At 43.1% G+C, this 27,693-nt stretch overlaps 1 protein-coding gene across 3 annotated transcripts in view; it reads left to right on the forward strand.

Moving 5' to 3' along the window:
* Nucleotides 1-27,693, forward strand: part of FOXN3 (forkhead box N3) — a gene marked incomplete at its 5' end in the record, with an annotated part of 140,900 nt that overhangs the window by 101,765 nt on the left and 11,442 nt on the right. The window contains 2 exons of one of the 3 annotated variants that reach the window (XM_083502584.1): nucleotides 9,476-9,541; nucleotides 19,262-19,370. In XM_083502584.1, coding sequence (XP_083358710.1) covers nucleotides 9,476-9,541; nucleotides 19,262-19,370 — 175 coding nt within the window. The remainder of the gene's footprint in view (nucleotides 1-9,475; nucleotides 9,542-19,261; nucleotides 19,371-27,693) is intronic. The other 2 variants (XM_083502585.1, XM_083502586.1) reach the window with 2 other exon arrangements.

Raw genomic sequence — 27,693 nt, forward strand, 5'->3', positions numbered from 1 at the left:
TGTTCCAGTGGGAAATGGGCTTTAATCTCCATTAGTACTTGTTCTAAGAACTTCTGATGTTTCTTCACATTGATATTTTTGGGGTGGGGATGGGGGAGTCAGTTTGCCCTTTTACAGAATTAATGAGTGAAGCCTCCAATGGGATTATCTTCTATAGGTATATTACCCTTTCTTATTGTACTTAATGCTAGTAGGAGCTACTTTTTTTAAAAAAAGAATATTCCAAAATGAGTCTTACGTTAATGAATTCTTTGGCACTTAGTTGCTTTGAAGCTAAACCTCTAGGAAGAAGTAATTTTTAAGAAAGCAGCAGACGAGTTTCCGTTGCCTTGGCTGATTTGATGCTCATAATTACGTATGGGAAAAAGACTTTACACATTGCCCATACACACCTAAAGCACATCAAGCGTTTTTGAAACTGTGGGAAATGATAGAGAAAATGAGTTTTCAATATGCATTTGTTGAAGTTGCCATATATTCAAATACTGGGCAAGCGGTTCTGCGTAAATCACAGTGCAGGGGATTCTTACATCTCACTGAAATAATATAATAGCCATAACACTTCTGTAGAATAACTTTACCTGCTTTCTCATGTTACAATCCTCGCAACAATCAATGCTGGCATCAATCTCGACAGACAATGGCGTGCTCCTCCAGGGGTGAAGCCAAACCACTGGAGAATCACATCACCTGCTCTGCCTGCAGAAACCAGTCACTTGTAACTTTGAAGTGACCTGAGCAATATGTATAGAGGTCCTAGGCTGCCCAGATGACAAGGCCTCCCTCTCAGCCTTGCGGATGTGGTCCAAAGGAAAGCAGAGCAAAGCATTTGGCACCAGCTTGGCTGCAGGAGTTGCCAGAAGGAGGTATTACCTCCATAATGCAGAGGAGACTGAAAAGAGAGTGTCTTCACCTAGGACCACCTAGTGAATTTATTGCAGAGGTGAGATTTGAACTGATTTTTAGCCTAGTTCCCCAGCCATTATATATATATATTTATTCTTGACTTTAAAATACATGTTCCTCTTTCTGTCTGGTCACTGTTGGGAGACTTTTACTACTAGAGCAGCTTTGGACAACAACTATCAGATGCAATCAGGGGCTGATGGGAATTGTTGTCCAAAGTGGCAAGAAGACCGCAGTTTGGCAAAGGCTGCTCTAGATACTCTGAGGAATATTTTCTCCACCTTCCCTACCCACTAAGGAGGATAATTTGGTGCTTTTTCTGTTGTTGCGCCACAGCTGTGGAACGCCCATATTCAGGAGATTCATTTGACACAGTCCTTGGTTACTTGCTGAAAGATTCTCCCATATTGGAAGACATTTGGAGTGGTATGGTGTTTTCGGATTATGCTGTGTTTTATCATGATTTTAACTGTGTCCTGTGGTTTTATATGTCTGCTATTTCCAGCTCACTCTGTGTATCAAGCAAATATAACAATCATTCCTCTGTGTAGTTCTCCTTTGCAAGCCCTGTCAAAATGAATGGGCAGTGTGAGGCAAAATTGCACTCTGTCCAAGTGCACGGGAAAGTTCCTCAAGGTTTCTGTCCCAACCTCAACTTTTTTCAGGTTTTCGACTCAATACCCAAGCAGCCCAGATTCTTTGCCTCCTCCACCCCCACCTCCACACCCAGCTCTGCAGGTTCCTCCACCGCTTAGCCATGGAAAATGCCCATTGGAGGACAGGTGCCCAATTGCAGCCACAGATTATGACACCAGCTCCCTTTCAGGGGGACTCTTGGGCCATGCATGACTATTGGCAGACAAAAAAATCAATGTTGTGGTGCAGTGACCTGAATGAGCTCCATCTCAAGTTGTAGCTACCTTGAATTGGGGACACACACAAAAAGTGGGATTTATTATTATTATTATTATTTTATTTCTGAGCACCTGCACTTCGAGTAACCATCCAATCTCTGAGCATGGTCAAGGCAGTTTCCCCAGCTACCAACTGATATGATGCATGATATGAAGGTTTCACATTTTCTACAGGCAGGGCTTAGCTTGGCAATGGACGTAGTTTCTGTATGAATCTGGGATCTTAAGTAGAGTTAAGGCAGCAAACCAATGTTAGCTGTCATAGTCATGGTTAAGCGTGGCACCAGACCAAGATCTTCAGAATGTCTCAGCTTCTGTATGTGAAAAGTAAGATCCTAGATGACCCTTCCACCTCTGCAGTTCTACAATTCTGTGTTCTACTCCAGTCTCCTCTAGCATGTTATAGGGGCAGGAGCAGATCTCATTCCACATGCAGATGGGTTTTGTGGGTCTTGGAACAGTGAAGCGTTACTAGCCTGCTGACCCACATACTAAGTGGTGCACTGTTTGGTCATGGTTGGGGTAAGAGGCTTGATATAACCATATTATATGCTAAATGGGCAGGAATAGCAGAGATTATATTCATTTTATTATACACTTTGTTCGGTGTACATCTGCCACATTTTTAGACAATCTGCCTCTTTATGAAGGTTTTATCCCTCAATTGCTGCTGCATCTACCATTGGCCCGCTAAAGCACCGATGATCTGCTCTTCTGTGATCATGTTCTGATTAAACATTTTCACTCAGTTGGCATTCCAGATAATTGAGGGGTCAATTGATGTGGATTTAGACTGGGGCAAAAGCAGAGAGGTTGAAGGAAGAAAGCTAATCTCTTCCATTAGCAGTAGCTTTTGTGACTTCATATTTTTAATTCAGTAATAAAATGCCACCATTGCATACTAAATATAATTCAGCAGCAATTCTTGTACACAATGAAGAAAAAAACTGGGAGAAAGATTTCTGTTATCAGTGTTACATATTGTTCAGCGACGAACTTTATGAAAGCTGTTCTGAGAACACCAACAATGGCTCACTTGAACCTGGGAATTGCTGTCCTAGAAAAGATTAATGGTCTACAAGCTTGGTATCTCCCAGCACAGTGTCGTGTACTGGAACATTATGAGAAGCATATAAAAGCTGCCATAATTTCTGGCCAATTGGTATCATAGTGCAGACCACAGAAAAACATTTCATCTCCTCTTGGCAATTGAAAGCGATTGTGCTTATATATTGCTGCTAGAGAGCCTTTGTATATTTATCTGTTGCTTTTCTTTAACTAAAGGTTTGCATTTGGAACAACACTCATATCAATTAGCAATGCTACATTTAATGTAATTGCATTTTTAATTAAGTCTGTCATATTCTGCCTTGATTTAGGTCACTTTGTGAAAGGCAAGGTGTGTCAAAACTCAAGATCATCTCAGTTTACACACACACACATTGAAATGTGTTGCACAACTAAATTCATTTATATGGCTTATATTTATCAAACATCCTCATTTCTGCTCCATGTGTTCCTTGAGTGCTTTTGCCTGTCTAGAGCAGGGGTCAGCAACCTTTTGCAGCCATGTGCCGGTCCACTGTCCCTCAGACCATGTGGTGGGCCAGACTATGTTTTGAAAAGAAATAAAAAGAACAAATTCCTATGCCCCACAAATAGCTTTTAAATAAAAGCACACACTCTACTCATGTAAAAACACCAGGCAGGCCCCACAAATAACCCAGATATGTTTTTTAAATAAAAGGACACATTCTACTCATGAAAAACACGCTGATTCCTGGACCATCCACAGGCTGGATTGAGAAGGCGATTGGGCCGCATCTGGCCCCTGGACCTTAGGTTGCCTACCCCTGGTCTAAAGAATGAGATAATGCCTCTAGGGGGCATTTGGAGGAATGCATGTAAAATGGATTGCCTGGAAGGAGGAAAGAGATGTAAGCCTCTGGTTTTTGCATGGCAGGAATGTAGTCTGCTGTGTGAAAGTGAAAGTCATATATGTTGCTCCACCCACTTTGCCCCTGGCTCCACCTACCACTGCCACATGGTCCCTAGAAGGTTCCCCGTGAGGGAATGCAGCTGACGGGCTGAAAGAGGTTCCTCACCCCTGATTTAGGGGCTCTGGAGTTGTGGTACTTGAATAGCAGACCCATCCAATGTGCCATGACAAACCATTGCAACTGATGGGGAGTTAAGGTTTGGTTTCTAAGAAATGAAAGCACAGATTGCTGTTGCGGAATATGCGAGCCTTTGCAGTGTGTGTGTGTGTGTGTGTGTGTGTGTGTGTCTAAAGTAGTTCTTTGGCAATTATCTGACTTTGCGATGAATATGGCCCACATCATGCGTAAGGCTCCACGTGATTAAGATTATAAAGACGTCCTCTTTCTCATACAAACTTCTCATCCAATAGCCTGAGTTTTCTTCTAACACAGCATTCATAATTCACATTGATGTCATAGTCATGAGAGAAACGGAGGCATTTCTTTATTTTCTTTCCTTTTTCAGGACAGTAGTGGATGGCATGATGGAGCAGCGGCTCTTACCTGACCTCCTGACAGCAGAGTTGATGCTGCTTACCTTCAGGGAGAGTGGCAAGGCAGCAGGAAGGGCAGTGTGGTGCAGATGCACCAGCAGAGTTAAATCTGGAGCTCCTGCCACTATGATTTCCCTGCACTGCCCTCCCCGTTGCTTTGCCCCTCTCCCTCTCAGTAAACAGAAGTGACTCTGCTTTCGGGAGGTCAAGTAAAAACTGCCATACCATCCCACCCCACTGTCCCCACTGTTTCAGGATGTATGCATTAACTTTTGAAAGGAGAAATGTGAAAGAGGGGTTGTTTTTCAAACAAATACGGCATTGGGTTAAATTTAAAATCAACATGAAATGACACGTTTGATTGGGACAGGAGCCACACGATTCATTCATTTCAGCATTTTTAAAAAATTTAGGTAGAATTCCCGCATATCAGAATATGCTTGCATAACTCGAGACGTGACATTTTATATTCTAAGATGCGTTTGGTTTTAATCTCCACCCACCGCAGAAATCTCCATGTCGTTGCTGTTGGACCCACACCAGTAGCAAAATGCGCCTGGGGATTTTCGAACGCTGCCTGTATGTGCACACAGTCTAATGCCTTTTTTAAAAAACCTGCTTTTTGCTTTATCATCCTGTACTCCAAAGTAAACCTTGTTCTGCACTGACATGCAGCTGGCATAATTTAGCACGTTTGTTTTCCTTGTAGTTAGTAAACAATGCAAGAAAACTTTTGTCGCTGCCAAAGTTTGCCTAATACTGTCTTTGCGGTTGGCATCCGTTCCTAGCTACTGATGAGCTTACGAAATGGATTGTTTTCTTCAGACCAATAAAGCACTCCACCCCATATCACTGATGGGTGGTTATGGAGTTTCCTGTTCTGCAGAAGCATGCTCATAGGGCAGGGCTGTTTACAGGTCACAACCAGATGTGCAGCAATACATGCCAATGCATGCATTACTTCATATGGGTCCCTATGCCTGCGAACGAGTTGGGTGCAATAGACTGTTCATCTACATGCACAGCAGCTTATGAATGATCCTGCACCTACCCTGACCACTATACGTTCCGTCAAGTTTTCTTCTCTACACAGCCCTGGACACATTTTTTGTGTGGCCTCCTCTGTTGTTGCTAGAGAGGACAGCTGAAGAAAATCGGCACAGAAGTCTGCATGCTGAAAAGCCTTTGCATCTGGGCTTGAAGTGATAGAAGATTGCCTTTCCTTCCAGAACAGGAAGCAGCGCCAGTCAGAGCAGAGGGGAAACCGCGTGGTTGCAAGTCGTCCCGCAGCCAACCCCGTGTTGGTTTTCTTCTTCTCTGGTTTTTCCATCTCTGTTGGGGGGTGGGGTTCCCACACCCACTTCGTATGTGGCTTTTAAAAAACAACAACGCAAAAGATTTTTGGTAGTTCCTCAAACTTTGATGCTTCCCCACGCAAACTGTTACTTCCCTCTTGTTTCTGAGTAACCGTATTTCAGCTCTGTTGATGTTAGCACAGTACCGGGTGGCGGGGGGGGGTCACTGAGTTTGCTATTAGAGGGAGTGAAGCCTTCATCTGTAAAGGAGGATGGCATAGACATCAGATAAATAAGTCCATAAAAGGTGAAAGAAATTGTGTGTGAGAGGATGGGCAGGTGTGGGAGAGAGAGAGAGAGAGAGAGAGAGAGAGAGAGAGAGAGAGAGAGAAGAGTGGCCATTACAACCTCTTAGGTTGTGTGCAGTGTGTATTTATTAACAGATTGCAGGGCTTTCTACTCCATTACGTTATTACCCTTGAAATTGAACTGCATTTATAACAAATATGAAATATGTATTTTTAACACTAAAATGTAATTTTCCAACATAATACCCAAAATAAAATGCCAAGAAGCTATTAGCAGCAAATTGAATTTTTGCGGTATGTAATTTAGCATAAATAGTGACAAGTGTTTCACCTCCCTCTTCTCCCCTGCACCCCCCCACCACCACCTTAAAAATGATCCCATTAGTCATTCAGTTTAGAAGCACAGAGGCAGCAGTCGGCAAGGGTGTGCATTTTTATGTCTGCTTCAATTGCACACTTCATTTATTTGAACATGGCATAGGCGGCTTTCCCTGTCACGCAGCATCACTAGGCGATTAGCAAGTTTCGCCCTAGGGCAGCTGGGACGCTTTGCTGGGGCAGATGTTCTTTTCAGCTTATTCACTGGCCGTTCTTGGTTGTTTACCGTTGTCATGGCTACCCCTATTTCCACAGCAGCCGTGCGGCCTCCTCTTGGAGGCAAGTGAATATAGTTATAAAAGGATCATATTTTGCTCTGTGTCCCTTACTTGCCATCTGTCAACCAACTGCGCATGATGGATTCAGAAACCGATTAGGGATAACGGCAGACAAGTGATGATCCTTCTATTAAAAGTAACAGTGGTCCTGATGCAAATGGCTTTGTGGTGCCTTTGTGAGGTTTGTGCCCCCCCCCCCCATATGGTTCTCAAGCTCCCTATATAGGCACAGAATTTTAATTCTTACTTGCGGGGGCACAGGAGTGGGGCATGTATGATGTCCTGCTATTGTGTTTGTGTACACCCTACATACTAAGACTTAGACTGTCCAGTCTGCTCTTTTAGCTCACACACTTGCTACAGATTTATGATCTGATACATATCGGTAGGGATTTCCCCTCAGGAATAGCACTTACACACAGTGTTCGAAACTCCCATTGTTCTAGGCGCATTTTTGTGACAAGGAATTTCATTAGCGCAAGCAGTTTCTGATCTCTGGGCACACAGTACTGCGCCTAAGATTTCAGATTAAAACTGCAGAGTGGAAGAAGAAGAAGAGGAGGAGTTTGGATTTGATATCCCGCTTTATCACTACCCGAAGGAGTCTCAAAGCGGCTAACAATCTCCTTTCCCTTCCTCCCCCACAACAAACACTCTGTGAGGTGAGTGGGGCTGAGAGACTTCAGAGAAGTGTGACTAGCCCAAGGTCACCCAGCAGCTGCATGTGGAGTAGCGCAGACCCGAACCTGGTTCCCCAGATTACGAGTCTAGCGCTCTTAACCACTACACCACACTGGCTCTCCACACTGGAAGGAAAGGAGGACATTTTTCTGCCTCCCCACTTCCAGCTACTCTGAAGACTGGAGAAGAGACCCTCTTAAGAATATTAGGGGGACGGGCAGGGGGAGGACTAGACCATGTGAAAAATGAACACAATAACTTAGCTGCAGTTCATTCATTTTCAGCTTTGTATTCTTGTTATAAAAAACCGCATACCTAGATATTCCGTTGTTGCGCCCCATAACCTAGGTTTAAGGTGCCATTTAGCTCCTAGCTTTCATATCTCAGTTTCTAACACTGCTTTCACACTGAGTAATTGCCATAGAGCTCAATGAAACTCTTGTAACTAGTATTCCAGGCAAAAGGGAGGGTTGAGTGGAGGTGTGGAAAGCACACAGAGACTGAATGGACTGCATGACTCAGAGCTGTGAAATAAGGAAATGGGGGTCAGATGAACCCCATAATAATACCTCTGCATGCGAACACTGTGACTTTGGGGGACTGGAGCGTACCCTGAGTTTCACAGAAATCTCCATCACAACTCTGAAAGGAATTCATACACACAGAGAAAGAATCTTGTGGTACATATTTAATCTTTTGAAGGTGCCACAATACTCCTCCTGTGTTTGCATGTAATGCAAAAAAGATGTTTGGACCACATGTGCCATCACCCCGATTGTTGGCCATGTTATCTGGAAAGGATATGATTTGGACTCCAGTGATGACACAAGGATGTTGGAGGGTCCTTAATAAGCTAATATATGCATGAATTGTGTGAACCCTCAGATTGGACCTTTCCTGCTGCTTTGCTCCTCTCTTCATAAACCAGGATTCAGCACTTGGCCATAGCCACCTGTTTCATGACACACTTGAGACTATGATTAGCTACTTCAAAACACGCCGGGATATCAAGCCATGGTTTAGTTGACTTAATATCCTGGCTTGCTTGGAATCTGCTAACTGTAGTTTCTGGGTGCACATGTAATGGGAAACAATGGTTTAGTTCTGAAACCTGGTTTTTTCCTGCCACTTAAATGCAGAGAGGAGCAAAGCAGCAGGAAAGGAGCTGTGTTGAGAGTACCGTATTTTTTGCACCTGACTGTAAGACGCACCTACGTAGTGGCTGGATTCCTCTGGAGTAAATAGGGGGACGTGTGTTCGGGAGCTGCTCCGCTCCGCTTTGGAGCATTAAAAAGACGCATCTTAGAGGCTGCCAAAAGTGCCCTGCAGGGGGCTCCAGCCACATTGGAGGGTAGCCGGTGCCCCCTTCTTGCCTGCGGCGGGGAACCCTCAGCCGCACCAGCGCTCGCCCTGGCGCATCTGCCCTCCTTCTCCTCTCCGAGCAGCTGCTCTCCGCTGCAAAGGCAGCTGAGACACCTACAGGCGGCTGGCTGGGAAGTACGTGCGTATGGGAAGTCCACCTGATTGACAGAGGTGATGCTGCTGCTGCCGCCTTCGCCGCCACTTCTACTGCACAGCCCAGCCTGGCCTGGCCTGGCCTGGCTCCAGGGAGGCGGTGGTGGCACAGCAGCGCTCCGACGGGAGGGCTCTTCCCCTGCGCCCCTGAACCCCAGCAGCCTCCTCTCTGCAGCCTTCCCTCCTCCGTGCCGCACGATCCGCTTTTCACCCCTGCACTCGGGCGATTCGTCTCCAGGAACCACACATTCGATCCATAAGACGCACAGACATTTCCCCTTATTTTTTAGGAGGAAAAAAGTGTGTCTTATGGAGCGAAAAATACGGTACATCCCCTTTGTGCATACCCTAGTTCAATAAACCAATGTTTTTGGTTTAGTGTTATCTGAGAACACAATAACGGCATGGCTATCCCAGCAGGAAAATGCAGAATGGTGGCCAATTCTGTAGCATTGGGACCACATATAATAATAAATAATACACAAACTTTTTATAAATGCGAGGATCTTTCTTTTCCCAGTTATATATATATATATATATATGGGCAAATTTAATCTTACTTTTTGGTAACACTCGTCACTGTGGAGATTCCGTTCATTCTTTAAATTAGTGGGAGTGGAAATTGGTCCACTTGTAAATTAATGTATTTATTGGTTGATTTTTCCAGATCCTGACATTGATGCTGCCACTGCCATGATGCTTTTGAATACTCCCCCTGAGATACAAGCAGGTTGTGAGTAGATATTTCTATAGCCTATAGCACCATAGATATGTAAGCCTAACCTTCTCTTTCACAAAGCACACAGACTAGCAGGCTTTAAAATAATCATTAAAAAAAGTTTCTGATTGAGAAACAATATTTCTCAGTTAGACCCTTGCAAATTCTCTACTTAGTATAATTTTATGGGGTGGTTCCTGTGTGTAAAATTCTATGTCTAATGAGCGACAACAATTGTGTACCTCCGATTCCCATGACTAGTGGCATGTATTAGACGTATACAATTGTCAGTCGTAATGAAGCGTAGTAGCCGGATAAGTATTTTCCTTCTACAGCACAGGTAAGACAGTCACACCTAGGGCCACCACTAGAAAATTATGTTCTGCTTTCTGTTTCCACTTTTTGGGGTGCCTTTGAGAAACTTGAAGAAAGGAAGAATTGAAATTATATTCACTCTTTAATTTGAATGTTAAACTTGCATGGCTGAATCAGATCCGTTTATAAAAAAGATCAGAAAGGTGGCTTTGTCAAAGGAGCACTTGAACAGGATTTCCCCACTTCAGAGTTTTCCTAGTCCAGGTATTCACTCTTCTTTTGAAAAACCTATTTCTGCATTAGAGAGCTCTTACCTAGATTATAAAACTTACTCCATCAGAACTTATATTTTGTTTTACATGCAAACAGTCCCAAAGCCTAATAGCTCCAGGTACGTGCGGACAAATGAAATGGGAACCAGATCGTTACAAAACAGAGCCAGTGGAAATTCCTGTGGTGGTGGTGGCTAGAATAAATGTCTCTTATGGGATTCTCTGCCTGCCATGTGCCTGGTTACCAGGTTCACACATTGCATTGGTTCACATGAGCATGTGCTCAGCGAGTGCCAGGATTGTTGCTTGTAGGAGAAAATGGACTGTGTAAAACAGCATATAAATATTCCTTCTCTAAATAGAATAAACTGAGGACAGTTCCTTGTTATCACGTGGAATAAGTCCTTGATGAGTCTTGGGCAACAATCCTGTTGTTGCTGTTGTTTTTACTGGAACTGCTTTTGCGATACCTACCTTGGGTTAAGAACTTAATTTGTTCTGGAGGTCCGTTCTTAACCTGAAACTGTTCTTAACCTGAAGTACCACTTTAGCTAATGGGGCCTTCCGCTGCCGCGTGATTTCTGTTCTCATCCTGAAGTAAAGTTCTTAACCCAAGGAACTATTTCTAGCGGAGTCTGTAAACTGAAGCGTCTGTAACCCGAGGTACCACTGTAAAGGTGGCCTGTAAAATTAAGATGTACTATGTCAATAATTCCTAAATCTGTCCCCTAACCAGAGACGGCATCACAATATGGCATCTGCTGAGGGGCCATTGCTGCTGATGGTGCTCCAGTCATCGCTAGGCAGCCACCTTTGCTTGTAGTTGTCCGCAGTGGCCCCAGAGCTAGACTCTGTGACATTGCGGCAATTGCTGTAATGGCCACCCACATCAGAGGAGTGCCACTACTACTGTCTCTGCTCCTCTTTAGTAAGCCACCCACCCACCTGTTCTGCAGAGATAAATAGAATAAACAGGAGGACAGGGGGGTCATCAGTGGCATGGGGCAGGGATGTTGGCACATTAGGGAAGCCTCCCGAGGCGGCTTACTCAAGCCTGACCCTGAACCTTTTTATTTCTATTTTATTTGCTAGAAAGCGTTAATAATAGCTTGGAATCAATTGTTCTGTTTTTGAAGCTTACTACTACATACGGAGCTTCATTTACCAGTTGACTAAGCCTGGGGGGGGGGAATGGCTGGGATCCAATGGTGCACTAGCGGAAGAGTGGGAGAGGAGCCCTTGATTTCTGCCGATATCGCTCTCTCCCCACCACTGTTCCAGCTACAGTCCTGTGAACCAAATCCAGGCCATTTCTCAGGATTCCTCGCCCTCGGGATCAGCATTTGGGTCAAGTGAGAGTTTCTAGTGTGGACAGAGAGACTAGACCCCTCCCTCCAAATTCCACAACGCCCCTTGCAGTAGTTGGGGACCCAAATCTATTTTACCTCGTTTATCCTGCTTTTAGATTCTAAGCAAATTTCCAAAGTGGCAAACAGTTAAGTATCCACAAAGCACAAACTAAGTTTAGGATATATCATGAAGTGAAGTCAAGCACAGCAACATCATCAGACAACAACATCATCAACAACAACAATAAAAGTAATAAGCGTCAGATAAAAATAAATAAATAAATAAAACAGTCTTCGCAAAAGTTTTCCAGAGTTAAAACAGTGTTTAGTTTGACCTTTCGAAGCTCTGGAAAAGAAAACATTCTTAATCAGATGCCTAATGCAGCACAGAGAAGACAGCTGGGGCTCTCTGGGGAGCACATTCCATATTCAGACTGTGCCACCTTTCTCTGGTCGCTAAATTCCTCGCAGGGCAGCAAGAGAAGGGCTTCTGGAGCAGATCTTAATGCCTGGGCAGCTTCATACGGGGATGAACAGTCTTAGGTCCCAACCATTGCACTTTGAATGGTCCTTGGAAACAGTCAGGAAGCCGGAGAAGCTGTTTCAAGACTGTGCAAACATAGGAGCACAACAAGTGTATTGTTAAAGGGGAAAGGATATGTTGCTCTTTTTCCCTCCCGGCACTGTTCCTTCCTCCACACTAAAAGTGTGCACATTTTTATATTTTTCTTCTATCAGTATTTCCAGGGGGGGGGGTGTGCATGCTTCCAACCATGTATGATAGTTTCCAGATAAAAAAGTGTGCAAGAACTGAGTGAGCTGACCTGATATTTTATTTTATTTTATTACTATACAGATTACACCACAGCATATTTGACCATCGTCTTTTGCACACAGTGGATATAAAGTGCTAAGATAAAAAGATGGCTGTCTTGCCATCCTCATAGCTATAATTGTAATGGGATTTCTAAGCTCAGTTGGAGATACAGAATGGTAGTTAACTCTCCAAAGCAAGCCTATGCCTTTTCTCATTTAAACTGTCTAACGTGGTTCAGAATTTGCACCCTGTTTTGTCACCGAAGAGCCACTTCTGGAAACTCCAAGCAACACCCAAAATGTGGCATGCTTTCTGTAATTGTGCAAAACAAACCATAGTTGCAAATCACTGTGTGATTCCTAAGGCTTTGTAGAGGGGATAGTTACAATGAACAAGTCTTGTTGTTCATTATAAAAAAAATTCCTTCCAGTAGCACCTTAAAGACCAACTAAGTTAGTTCTTGGTATGAGCTTTCGTGTGCATGCACACTTCTTCTTGTTGTTCATTGTTATCTTTAGTACTGTACCATCAATGCATATGGTGCTTTGCAGAGTGGTATAAGTTTCCTGCTCCCCCTCCTGTCTCCTTACCTGGCTGGCTGAATGAGCATAAAGTGTCAGGCTGAACACATTATTATTATTATTATTATTATTATTATTATTATTATTATTATTATTTTTATTTATTTATTTATTTATTTATTTATTTGTACCCCGCCCATCTGGCTGGGTTTCCCCAGCCACTCTGGGCGGCTTCCAACAAAGATGAAAAATACACTAAAATGTCACATATTAAAAACTTCCCTGAACAGGGCTGCCTTGCACATCACGACTGTGCACTTGCTTGCTTCAGAGATTGCTGCTGATTATTTGGTGGTTTGGATGACAGAATAAGATTAGAGAGAGGCCATGAACTCAAAAAAAACCTGGCCTGTGAAGTGAAGTCAGGGTTCTGGAGAAAAACGTGCATTGATCCCTGGTCAGCAAGTTATTTTCTGCAGGGCTGTTTTGAAATGGAAATGTTGTGATAGCCTGTACCCCCACCCCACAAGCACTATGTAGGGTCATCTTATTGTCACGACTGGCACTCCTTCCTCATCTGCTTCTTGGTGGGAAACTAGGTATTGGGGGGGGGGAGGTGGCATTATTCTTGACATCTGGATTTGGCCTAACTGCCCACTCGTAGAGTTGTGGTTCCAGCACAGAGGAGAACAGCAGAAGAGAATGGATGGTCATAGGGGACTTTGACTGCTAAGGATGGAAGCGGCATGACATAGTTATGTAATCAGCAAGAGAGAGATTTTGTAGTACTAGACCAGCCTTCCCCAATGCAGTGCCATCCAGGTGTTATAGACTACATCACCCCCAATCAGCATGGTCAGTTGTTGGGGATGATGAGAGTTGAAGTCCAACAACATCTGGAGGGCACCAAGTTTGCTAGCTGAGAGCTTCTATGGAACTGTATGCTAACGTGGTTAATGGGTATCACTAAGCATAGGGAGGGAGCATCCCTCAAGGTATTCATTTAATTCTCATTGTATCTTTAAGGGATGACCTTGGTACCACCTCTGTGTGTTTCATACCCTTGATTTCTGTTACTGGAGCAATTTATTCATGTTAAAAGACATTTTTTTATCTTACTGGTCCCAGGACACTAGGGTCTTTTGCGCTGACTATTTCATCTTTCTCCGAGAGAAAGGAGTCATTTTTCAGAAAATGGCTAGGACTTGGTTCGGGCCTTTATAGAGGCAGGCTGACAATAGTTAAGTGGTTGGAGGTGCGGGGGTCACAAACAGGGCTATGCAGGGAAGTAAGGACAGGTGTGGAAGACCACAGACATCTTTTAATGGACCCCTCCTACATCTTGGTGGACTTCCCTACTGAGGCAAGCAGAGCTACTCTTGTTTCATGCAGAATATCGACATGAACATTTGCACTAGAATAACAGCCCCCAGACCTCTTTTTATCTTCAGAGCTGTTTATACATTCCAGGTGTAAAACAGTGGGTGAAATGGCTGAACTTTCTCTGGCAAGTTCAGTGTTCTTACCCATCTCTTTTGTTACATTGTGATAGCCACATGAAACTTCCATCGTAGATGAGGGAAGTCAGTGGTCCCATTGGGCTGGGCTGGGCTGGGCTGGAGGGATAATGACCAAAGTACATGACTGGAGTCCTCTAGACAGATTATTGTCACTAGATAATAATTCTTTAGATCTCTTGATTCTGTAGATAAAATATATCTAGTTAATTATATTTTAGAATTACTCACTTTAGAATTATTATAATCCTATTGGCTCAGTTGAATGCCATATTTTAAAAAATGTTTAAGTTAAAGGGAACCACCTAATCTCTACCACGCATACACAACCTTACTACGCATGTGCAGTGGGACTTATCTTCCAAGCAACTCCCATATACAGTACATGGCAAACCACTTTTTAAGAGCAGAAAAACTTAAAAGGGTGAATGGAGGACCCCACTGTTCAGAGGTGTAAAAACACCTGCTAGAGATGTTTGAGGAGTTTGCTTTCTGTGAATTCCGATGGGAAATCGTTTGATATGCACCTGCCAGACAAATGTGTGGAACGGGAAATGAGAAATTTATTCTTTTTCAGGTTTTCACTTCCCTGAATTTTGCAATAGCGTAATTCCCAGCTTTGAAAATGCACTCAAACGAAACATGTGTTTTAGAACATGCATTTAGAATTGCGTACGTTGAGAGAGAGTAATATTTGAAGATCATTTTCGTGCAGAATAATGTGAAAATGGGGATGGAACCGTACAAATGTACACATGTGGAATTGACATGTACTGACAAATTGATGAATCCATCCTTAGCTGGTGTACACTTATCTCTTCCTGTCTCTCTCTCTGGATGATGGTTCTAATAATCAGCGACACTGCTAACTGCATAGGCATAGGTTGTCCATGCCACTTGTTCTTTATCCACTGTGTGGAGCTGCTAGCTCGTGCATTGAGAACTGCCAAATCTTAAATGGCATGGAAAGCACTACTAAAAGACAAAAACATTTTTAACACAAATTTTCATTTTGATTTGCAACGTACCCTGCACAAATTGCTGAGAGCTTCAAAGAACTTCAGGCATTTAAATAAAAAAATCCAGACCTAGCAGCCCATAGTGTACCACAAAGAAGAGTAGAACGGAAAAGGGAAGACATAAACAAATATAAAATGTAGACATATGATACAGATTTGCAGGCATGTTGCTGACACAGAGGTTCTTAAGCGGCTGCTGACAATGTTGCTAATAAAAAATAAAAAATGATTCTCCAAGGATTAGGTTTGAGGAGGGATTTAATGAGGCGAGTGTGCAAAAGGAAGCTGAAGCAAGAGACCAGATAAAAGTAAATAGAGTTTGGAGTGGAAGCAGTAATAGTGAGCATGGGGGCCAGCCTGTTATGGCCGATGTGCCCAAATGGGGCAACAGGGACCATTAGGAACTTGAAGGGCATTTCCCAGGTTGAGACAACACAGGCTGGGGCAGGCAGCTGAGTCATTTGATAGTTTCTTTCATTCATTTTCCTAAATTGGTATCCCACATTGTCCTTGCCATGCTTAAGGTGGATTGAAAAAAATCCTTTCCTGGGCTTCAGCAGATGTACAGCTCCTTATGGCTTTACCCCAGTTAGCTATAGTGTGCTAAGCAACCAGTAGCAGGCAACAGGATCTCCTGCAGCACAAATTCCAATTAGTAAAAGGTAAAAAAGGTAAAGGACCCCTGGACAGTTCAGTCCAGTCAAAGGCAACTATGGAGTTGCAGCGCTCATCTCACTTTCAGGCCAAGGGAGCCGGCATTTGTCCACAGACAACTTTCCAAGTCATGTGGCCAGCATGACTAAGCCACTTTTGGCACAGTGGAACACCGTTGACGGAAACCAGAGCGCACGGAAACGCCGTTTACCTTCCCGCCGAAGCGGTACCTATTTATTTACTTGCACTGGTGTGCTGTCGAACTACTAGGTTGGCAGGAGCTGGGACAGAGCAATGGGAGCTCACTCCGTCGTGGGGATTTGAACCGCTGACCTTCTGATCGGCAAACCCAAGAGGCTCAGTGGTTTAGACCACAACGCCACCCCTGTTCAATTAGTAGCGGTATGTGCATGTAGGGCAGAGCTGCCCTCCTGACTCCATCAGGGCTGCTTATCAGGTTGTGTTCACCTACACTTCCATCACATGGCCCTTATCTTGCCCCATCCCAGTCCAGGTTTGCAGCAACAATGCTGGTGTCAGGAGGGTGGCTCTGCTCCACCCCACAACATCCCCTACTACTGGTTGCCATCACAGATATGCGAAGTACCACAAAAAAGTCACAGTTTCAATCTCCAGCACCTGCAATTAAAATAATATTCGGTAGCAGGACTAAGGGAAGACTCCTGTGCCTACTACCTCTGTGCAGGAGGCCGGGGGTTGCTGCTAGTCAGAGTAGATTTGTAGTGGGCTGGGTAGACCAAAGGTCTGGCTTCTGTGTCCCAGGTTCCAGCTGCGCTGATGTTAACTTGCTTAATGCAAGATCCGAAATAATGGCATGAAGTTGATTTCAGATTCTAAGTGGGAAATCTATTTAGCTTTAACCGTTCTTATAGTCGGTGCTGATGTGGTTAGACTTGTGCCTCTGAACGGAGGAGGTGGTGGGTGAAGGAAGTTTGCAAGCCCACAGCCTGATTAGGAACATTACATCTGCGCCTGCATAAAGCAAATGTCATTGGTGCAAAAGTGGCACACAGTTCAGTAGCCGCCTTGGGCATTTGATGTCCATTTCAATTTGAGTGCCATGAAGCCTGAGCATTGGGAGGCAACGTTTTCCCATGGAACAAAGACGTTTCTATTGAACACTCTTGAATAGATGTATAGGGCCTCTTTTGAGCTAACTTCAGTTTCCTCCAAATGATCTCCCTTGTTGTGTGATGGGTACCCTTACACTGTGGAACATCTGCTAGAAATATCAGCAAAAGCCTAATTGTTTTAATGGGCTCGAAGTGACATTTCCTTAGGACAAAAAAGGAAGAGAAAAAAAGATTATTTTGCAGGAAAATGTACAATTTTCTGTCATCTGATGGGTGCAACAAGAGTTAAGGCTTGTAAATTAAATCTTTCATTCCTGGCAATCCTTTGCTTACAGTGTATGCTAACGGCTCGTGCAATTAATGGGTGCCTTATTTATTCTGTTCTCTTCATCCAATATTAAATGCTGGCAATAGAAACTAGAAGGTGGATTCTGATGGTGCAATTAGATGTTACAGGGCACGGATGGGGAACTTTTGGCCCACTAGATTGTGTTGGACTTCAGCTGCCACCAGCCCCAGCCAGCATGGCCAGTAGTAAGGGATGATGGAAGCTGGAGTACAGCAACATCTGGAGAGCTACATCACTAGGGAAGAAGAGGTTGGCAGCAGTCATGTGCCCCCATAACATCTGGCTAGATCCCATGACCGAAATTTATTAGAAGACACTATATATTGTTGTTCTACCTGCTTGTATTGTGGTTAAAAATGGGGGGGGGGGATTGGACCACAATCAAGAAACTGGGTTCCACAGAGATGCGTGATTACTTTTTCTTTCGTAGAATCTCTTAGCAATTTGCATTTCTTTTTAAGGTGGACATTACTTTAAATAGGATTTCTAATGAATATGTTGGTGGGCTGACTGTTTCGTGGCGAATTTTTCTGCTGTTTTATCCGTTTTGGCTATTTTCCTTGTAACAGTTGCAGAATATGAATTTGGTGTGTGTGTGTGTGTGTGTGCGCTTATCTTGTAAGCATCCTTGAGCACCCTTTTGGGAGCCGAAAGACAAGGTAAAAATAAATAAACATTATGCAAAACCTTGCCTTCATTTTAATGTGAGTAGGGAGTTGCTCTGAGCTAAACAGGTGTCTTAAACACAAGCACATAGTTTTACAAGGGAAATGGGGGAGAAGTGGGAGCATATAAATGAATTGCCTCAGTTTTGCTGATTCTTTCTTTCTAAGCACAGTTCACTTCATTTTCACTCAACTAACGTTTAAGGTTGCCTCTTTCAGATCTTTAGTCAAATTGTGTCCGTTTCTTGAGGGGTGGGGTTATGTTGGGGTAGTTTGTTAATGTATTTTTAGAAGCTAAGAAGAAAAAGGAAAAAACAATCAGCTTATTCGAGAAAGTGCCTCTCTGTTTCTGAGTAATCATGGTGAGGATTTTGATGTCACCCTTAAGATTGCTCACCTTTGGAAGGAGTTTCCTTTGGCGTTGTATATGTGTTTCCTCACAAGTAAAATATGTGAGATCCTGTTATCTTGAGAGGCCATGGATTGAACTTGGACACCTTACAAAGATACGTCCTATTCTCTGACACAGGGCAGAAGATGCACCAGGGTCAATGGTAAATCTCTTGAGTGATTTGGCATACATCGGCAAGAGTTTTTGTTTCCCACTTGTTTAACAAAACATTCCCCCCACACCTAAATAAGACTGCTGAAATGAAGAAAGCTAAGTAGGAATGACCTTTATGTGTGAAGGGACTGTGAGCTCAGTTCAGTTCTGGTACAAAAGAAGAAAAAAATCTGGGTTCAGAATATTCTCGGAGAGTAATTCTGTGTATCATTTGTGTGTGGCTCTAGCTGGTCAATCTTCAGGTTCTAGTAAGAAAACAGAGTTGATCTGGCAAGCATTAAGTCTTTCCACTCTTATTCCACCTGCACATGTTGACTTCTCCCAAGAGGTCAGTTGCTGGAGTGAGATTTGATCAGAGGAGCTCTCATGCTTTGTCAGTATGTTGCACTGACTGATCTATCACAACTTTCTGTGGCTACACTTGACTCATGAAATATCACATGCAACTCTTTCCTAAGTTGTTTTTATATATATATAAATTTATGAAGCAGCGATTCTTCTTTCCCCCTGCTCCAATGAAGCTTGATATTTTAATAAACATGTCAGTTTCACAACTGAGCTAATTTGTCCTCCTCTTTTTCTTGCAATTTGCCTCCAGTTCCTCCCGGAGTTATCCAAAATGGAGCTCGCATTCTGAGTAGAGGAATCTTCCCAGGAGTCAGGCCACTGCCAATAAACCCAATCGGAAGCATGGCTGCTGCAGTAAGGTAGGTACAGAATCAGTGGTGCAGCGGGAGATGGCAAAGAACCTTGAAAGGAGAACTCTTTGAGAGAGCGCTGCTGAACTTGCAACAGGTTTATTTGCAAGATCATTGACAGATTTTCAGTGTAGCTTCTACACCACAATTTACTTCCTTTTGAAGTAAAATCTAGAGGTGTCCTTTCTCTGTGGCTGTGGCCACACTTTGCACACAAGTAATGCAGCTTTTCAGATTCATACAGAAACATTTACTAGAAAAACAAATTTATCCAGCTTTTTACTCTGTTCTTATTTGTCAAGGGGTGGCTCTAGCATAAAATTCTCCCAAAAGCAATTGTCACATCAGGCAAAATATTAAATGCATATTATTATTATTTTACATTTTTACATATTTCACTGAATATTAAGACATGTCTTAGATTTGGGTCTTTCTTTTCTGGTCTATTCTCACTATTTCAGTACCATCAGGGAATGCTTTGTCCTTGTCCCCCCCCCCCTCCCAAAAAAATGCAACTGGTCAAGTGCCCATAGTCTACTTGATCACAAGATTATGTACAAATGACTACTTGTGTGCTCACAACATAAGAAAAATGCAGTATTTCAGCTAAGTATTTAGCCAACATGCTTAAGTACACTTTTTTCCTCTCTGTGTGTGTTTTGTTCATTACATCTCACAGTTGTAGCCTGTTTAAGCCATTTGTAGACTGTTCCCTTTTCAAACAGTAATTGAATGAATGAATTTCATTGTTTCCCAGTTTCTGTGCAAGCTCACTTGGCTGCTGGCCCTTGATCCAATTAGTTAGTGATCTTTTGCAATCATTTCACCTTTGAGTGTCCAACCCAAGGTGTTGTGAATTGTTTGGATAATGTGCATTGTTCGAAAATACTAAAACCCAGGGCGAATTCGCCACTTGACATACGTAAAGATTAGCCATGGGAGATTATGTCATTATGCTGCTGTTGTCCTTTTGGCTTAAACCACATAAATAGATCTTTTGTTTCAGTCTAATCTGTAAATGGAAATTGACTATTTTTAGTGTGTTGAATCATCATTATTTAGCACTAAAGCTGCCCCAACAGAACATGGTTTTTTTTGACAGCAGCTCTTATTTCACTATATCCACGCTGCTTTTCTGTTGCTTGTTGCTGCTATTTTTGCTTCCTGTTTTTACTATTCTGTTGTTGTTTTTTAGGAAGCAAGCCCATACAAATTATAAAACATCATTATATTGTTCTGAAGAGCAATTCTTGACCAGTATGAATTGGTAGTCCGTGGTCAATTTTTTACAGGTGAAATGTCAGGTTGACAAGAGTGGTCTCTGAAATTTTCTTGTAATTACTCATTTTAAAATGTGCTCCTGTCTGGTGAAATTAAGGCATAATCACAAAGAAAACATTTGCCAACAGCAAGGGTTATTCTACGCTCCCATTCATTACATTTGGAACTTACACATAATGCCTTCCCAGGGAAGAGTGTCCATGGATCTGCCTTCCCCAACTTGGAGCCCTCAAGGTGTTTTAGATTACAACTGCCATTAGCCCATGACTATGCTTGCTAGGGCTGATGGGAGTTGTAGTCCAAAGACTATGGGGGCACCACATTAAGGAAAGCTGCCATAGACTGTATTGGGGAACTTTCATGTAATGGGATCTCTCTTATTAAATGGGACCATATGTTTGTCATTGCCTCCATTGCTACTTTTTTGAGGTGGAGCAGTGATGAACAAAGTTAATGGGAACATGATAAAAGTGAATGGTTGCAAGGATTTTTCATTGTGAGTGGAAGCTAGAAGCTTAATGACCAAGAGCCTGAACCAGGAATCCAGAAGTCCCTGGTTCAGATTTCATTTCTGCCTTAAACAAGCTGTTCTCTCTGTTCCACCCTGTGCATTATAATGTGTAAAGGCCAAGATGGAGGTGTGAATGGAACCAGTGGTGGAGGAACCCTCTCTGGTACGCGGGGCAGGATGCCAAGGAGTGGGGCGAACAAGTGGCAGCCTGTACGGTTGCCGTGTGAGTGGCAGCCCATACAGATGGCGTGTGAGCGGTGCCCATACTGACTGCATGCACGCCCTCATCTACTCTACAGCTGGGGGGAGGCAGCAGTCCATCTTGTCACACACCCACCCAGAGTGATACCTGGGGCGTGCCCCCTTTGTACGCCCCTGAATGGGGCATCTTTACAACCGTAATTGCCGGTTTTCTTCTTCTTTTCCTTTTTGGTGGCAGGGGGGTGGATAGGAAGAGGCAGTTGCCAGCCCGGATTTTTTTCTAAGCCTAGCTGCTTCACTGGAAGGGATTTTAGCAGAGAGAGAGAGGGGATGGCAGAAGGAAAATTGGTGCCAAGGTACCAGCTCTGGCCCCACCCACTTTTGGCCTTGGCTCCTCCCATGTCTCACATGCGGCCTTTGAGGGAATTCCTGAGGGATAAAAATGGTTACCTCCGCCTGCCTCCCTCCCCACTACAAATGTTTGGCATTCCTGCTCAGTATTTAGACGTGTTCACGTACACTACCTTGCATACAAGGAAAAATGAGAGCGTACACTCCAGCAATGTCTGGGGAAATAACTCTTTTCCGCACCCTCATGCTGAGAAAAACATGCAGATTATGCTACCTGTTTTATTCTGCACTGTTGAACTGGTCAGCAATTAGTTTTTCATCAGAACCAGCTGGAGAAGGGTGGGTGGGTAATAAAGCAAAGGCCCAACTGTATTATTTTTACCTCAGTTCTGCTCTTGGTTTGGTAAAAAGAGATCAGTTTGACTCTGGGACTTCATTTCCAGCTTCTGGTTTGAGGCCTGCCTTCTGTCATTATTTTATACCCATACCTATTTTGTACAAATTTGATCTTTTTTTCATAAATAAACAAAATATATTTATTTGCCTTTTTTTTACATGCTTCCCCCCTCCCATGCCTTTTTAAGTGGCCATTTTGACACTTTGATTAGCACCAAAGCAAAATAAACCATTGTAGCATGTAGTGTAGGTACCAGGCATACGCAGTCCTGACCACATCTTCCCAAATGAGAAGCCAGAAAGTGTGTTTGCAAATAAATAAATCTGGACGATTTAAAGGGTTCCCCTTGTTCAATCCGAAAAACACTTTATACGTCGCAGAGCAGAGGTTGCTTTTGGGAATACAGGATTCTGGAAACATATGCCATGTTGATACCAATGCTCTCAGGGGTGAACTTCCCTCCGCATTGACAGTGCACACCTTTGCATTAATGCTACATCTGTTCTGATAATAGTCAAAGCCCCGTTTTATTAGCAGATCATTACACAGGCTGTGTTTGCAGTGGAGCTTTGCATATATAATTATGATGTGAAATCCCTCCTGTAAGTTTTCCTGCCAATAATACAACAGACTTAGCTGCATTGATTTGTACTCTTTGACCCACTGGGATGGGACCTGATTATCCCAGGGAATACTGCTTAGTGCTAATTTACTCCCTTAGAATCAGAAGTGCCTGAGAAAACATTTCTCCCGCTTTGAAATGGAAACTCTTCCACGTCGCTGCACAGAAGTGTGGGAAATATGGAGTAGCGAAAGCTACTAACTTCCCAGATTCACCAGCGACTAAAAGCTGCAGTCTTCACAAAGATTATTCTCCGGAACAATTACCGTATTTTTCACTCTATAACACGCTCCCAACCATAACACGCACATAGTTTTTAGAGGAGGAAAACAAGAAAAAAAAATCTGAATGAAACAGTGGATGTATCATTTTTGTGGTTCATGCTGTGGCCACAGACATGTGATTTGACAGTGAGTTTGGGGTAGCCCAATGCAAAAATCCTGAGAATCCATGTGGATCTGTGCTTTATAACCACGTTTTTGCACCATTGTGGCCCCAGGCAACAGTGGGAGCGTGATTTTTTTGGTGCAGGCTGTAGCCATGGACATGCTGTGTGATCTGTTGGTGAATTTGGGGTGACCCAATGCAAAGATCCTGAGGATCCATGTGGATCGTTGCCAGTCTGGTTGCCAGTTGGCTCCAGGGACCACACATTCGCTCAATAACACGCACAGACATTTCCCCTTACTTTTTAGGAGAAAAAATGTGAGTGTTATAGAGAGAAAAATACGGTACATTTGTCCATACAACACTATACTTTGCTCTTAACCAGAATCAATAGAGAGGGGCCACTGTGCACACACGCAGAGAGAGGTGTCAGAACTAAGTTTTAGGCAGCTGTCAGAGGGTAGCTTCAAACCAAGAACCAGGAGCTGAACCAAGAATTCAGAACCAAGATCCATCTAGAAATATACCAAGGAAAACCTTGCTGCTCAGGAAAATTCCCAGCCCATTTATAGCCCTTCTTGTCCAAAGCCCAAGGACAATTCACTGCCATGAAGATAAGCAATGCTGAAGCTTTGGTTGCTCACCACAAGCGGTAGGCTGCACGCAGAAATGATGGTTCCTGGTTTACACCTTTGCAGCTCTTGACAAAAAGGCTTTTTCAAGAGTAAGAAGAAGTTGCTACTTATTTAATTTATTACCCACCCTTCACTATCCCAGGGCAGGTCACAACCATTTTAAATTCAATATTCGAGCCAATTAAAAACAAATTAGCAGTCACAGGAGTTGGATGGGCCCTGTAAACACATATCCCATATGCCCTTCATTTAGACCCCAAAATGAACTGGTAACCAATGCAGCTGTTTTAAAACAGAAGCTATGTGAGTGTTAAAAGGTACCCCAGCAAAGTTGCCACGTTAACTGCCTTGGGGTTCAGGGACTAACAATGAATGGGTGCCAATTGCAAAAAAATATCAGGCAAGCCTAGAAATTCTGAAGTGTTTAGTTTTGTTTAATAAATACAGTTAAATAGTCATGCTACGTTAGATCACTCTATAAGCCTAGAGCATCAGAAAACATACCCTAATTGGCATTTGCAACTCAGTATTTTCAGGAAAAGCCACGTCACCGTGGGCAACCCCACTGCTCTTCTCTGTGCAACCAAGCCCCTACTGTTTAAAAAAGCAGCAATCTTTGGGTGGTCAGATGCCAGTGGAGAGAAAAATGTTATATCGGAATGGAGACTCCATGTGGACTTCGGGATCTGATATAACTTTTTCACAAAGATTTTTATGTGGGTGAGTGTGAAATAGAGAGGGGGGGTGGAACATGTGGCAACATGTATTCTTTTTAATTTCAGTCAGGTGTCATAAAGAATACACTTTCCATGCAGACAGCCCCAGACTCAAGCCCCAGCATCTCTAATTCAGAAGATTGGGTACCAGGTGGCAGGAAGGATCTGTGCCTGGGTTCCTGGAACAGCCACTGCCTCTCAGAGCAGACAATATTGTGCTAGATGGGCCTGCTATATAAGGCAGCTTCCAAGGTCCCTGCAAGCTGCAATTGCCAGCATCCAGGAAGCTTGGAGAAATACTGGCTACATGCCGTGGGGCAGATTGCTAATGCCGTTAGTGGAGGCACCCCATGTTCTTCTCCTGTCGGGCTAAACAGGTGGCCCTTGCTTTCTGTGCTCCTCATCTGCCTAGCCCAGTGGGAGAGAGTTGAGAGGGGAGTGGACCTCCATAGGGTTGGCAGAAGGGAAGCAGCTTCCCAGGGCTCTCTTAGCAACTTAGATCAGGGTGGGTTGCCCATTGACTGTTAATGGTTTGTGCACAAATCAGTAGACTAGTATATGTTTCACCTCAATTATCCATCTGCAGTTTTGTTTTGTTTTTTATGATAATGTTTATTAAAGTTTCACAAATAATAAAAAATTTCAAAATTTATACATAAGAAAAACTACAAAAATGAAAAAATACAAAAACAAAACACATAAAAAATACACAATAGAAAGCAGTTAACAAAAGAAGGGAAGGAAAAAAGCAAAAAAGCAAAAAAAGCAAAAAGCAAAACAGAAAATAGATTAGTATTTTCATATCTTATATTTCATTCACTAGTTTCTTGACCTCCTCACACCTCCCATTTTGTATTCCAGTTCAGATATTCAATTCAGCAAATCCTTACCCTCTAGCATTAATCCTCACTCAAGATATTAACCTATTATAAATATCAGTTTTCCAGATGTCAATCCCTATTTACATTTTCTTAGAAATCTTTTTACCAATACCACTTATTTTCCATCAGACATCATTTTAACATTCCTTAATTTATCCATCTGCAGTTTTGGATACAAGGAGGCAACCTGGTTTGCATCTGTGAACACACACAGACACACCCCTTACCATCTAAACAAGTTCGGTAAAATTAAAATATGGTAGTGCACCGATTGGCTTGTAAAGCTGGATATGTTCTCTCTTACACAGAGTCTGCCATGCTGTGCAACTTCTCACCTATTGTGCTCAATCTCTTCACTCCCTCGACTCCCTCGGAGCAAGAGTGTTCTTGCCAAGTGTCATGCAAAGCCTCAGTGGCACATCCTCTTGACTGCGTCGCATTAATTCAGCAATTGCCAGAACTGGTAAAGGCAAAAAAATAATAATGATGACCCAAGTCACTTAAGTCTTTCCCCTAAATTGTGCTGATCTGGAGCATCATCTTCAAAACGTACCATTTTGGCTTAAAAACCAAGAAATCTGCCACTTGAAAGGGCGTCACGTGCTTCTTCCTTAATGAATGGTTTTAAGGAGCTGGTTTTAAATGCACCGTACCATTGTTTTGAATATGGATGAATTCTTCTCTAAAGCATTTGGCATCGTTTAATGACAACCCCTGCAGTGGTGACACCGTTTCAGAGTGAATGCATCTGGCGTGCTGCACAATCATGAATGACATTGCGTTTAGCTATTAATAATTGAAAGAGCTTTGTCTTTGTCTTTTTCCCCCCTGCTGGGTTCTGCATATAATTTATGGATCATAAACTACCTCCTAATGTCCAAGGGAAAAAAAATGTTATTGAGCAAGAAAGGATGGAAATTTGGAAGGGGAGGTGGCAACTTGTGGTTGTTGTTTTTTTTAACATTTGTCTCTCTCAGGAAAAGAAAGGTCTTTGCAATCTTGCCAGCTTCTCATACGTGTTTATTTTTGGTTTTATCATTTCAAAAGGTTAACATGATAACTAATAGAAGTTTCTTTGTGGCAAATGGTGACACCATGGTTAAATGTAAAGTGTATGAGCAGCTGTGAGCCTCAGACTCATATACTGCATCCTTTCCTAGCTCACCATGATCAGAAGCACATAATTTTGCAGTTTGTGGCAAACCATAGCTTGCTGTTGTGTCACAACACAGCAAACTCTGGTTTTGGGTTTGTTTTTTGTTTTTTTTGCAAAACAGGGCCTCCTCTCCCTGCACACGCACACCCGTCTCTTCTGGGTGTCACCCCAACCCTCCTGGCTTCTTATGCTGTTGCTCCATGATAGCCTTCATGATAGCCTTCCCCAGCGTGGTCCTGGCTGGGGCTGAAGGACGTTGAAGTGCAAAACATCTAGAGGGACCAGGCTGAGGGAGGCTGCCCTATGGTCTATCATAATGGCTGAAGCCAGATACAAGATTGGTAGATCCAGCCTGAAATCTGACCTAATGACCACTTCTGATGGTCTTAAACATCACTTCCGCGGAAGATGATATTAAGACCTGGAGTGGCTTCTCTCAAGTGTCATCGAAACGCTTTGCATTTTCAGTTCTTCTCTGATTAGTCATACAGTCTGAGAATCAAGTAGGGCAGAATTAAGGGCACTTGTAAATCACAGGACCTCACTTTATTAAACTGACATAAGAGAGAACGTATATTCTCCAGTGTACTTTAGGACAATCCCTTTGAGTTAAAATGAAGTTATCAACAGGTCCTTAATGATTATTTTGTATTAGTGTTTTATGCAGCAGTGGAAACCCAGTTGTGTCAAGGAGCCCTACAGTTAATACCTGTAGCTCTGGAAGTTTGAGGGAATCTGTTTTTGCATGTTCCTATATGAAATTTTATTCATTTTATGCCTCTTATGATAATATGCACATCACACTTTAGCTGACCACTGGATTTAGCACTTCTCTTTTGTAGTTCTCAGAAATTTGGAAAAATCAAATATTTATTTAGATATGTACAGAGGCGGATATGGGGGAGTGCGGCTGGTTCAGTTGCACTGGGCGCAGAGCCTTGAGGGGCACCACAGAGGGCGCTGCAACAGTGATGTAGAATGGGAGGCGGGGGGTGCCAGATTTTGGCTTCACAAATTTGAGACCCCAAGGTCTACCACTGAGATGTAGCTTGTATTAATATTGAGAAGAATTGTTTCACAAATTGCAGATTGATGCAGAAGCGAAATTAGACAGAATGATGGGTAAAAACATGCAAAAGTGACCCTGATCCAAAATGGAATGGTCATCTCTACCTGTAAAAAGAAAATGGTCTT

The sequence above is a fragment of the Podarcis liolepis genome (assembly GCF_965112155.1).
Source record: "Podarcis liolepis genome assembly, chromosome: 1".
In the NCBI taxonomy this organism is placed as follows: Eukaryota; Metazoa; Chordata; class Lepidosauria; order Squamata; family Lacertidae; genus Podarcis; species Podarcis liolepis.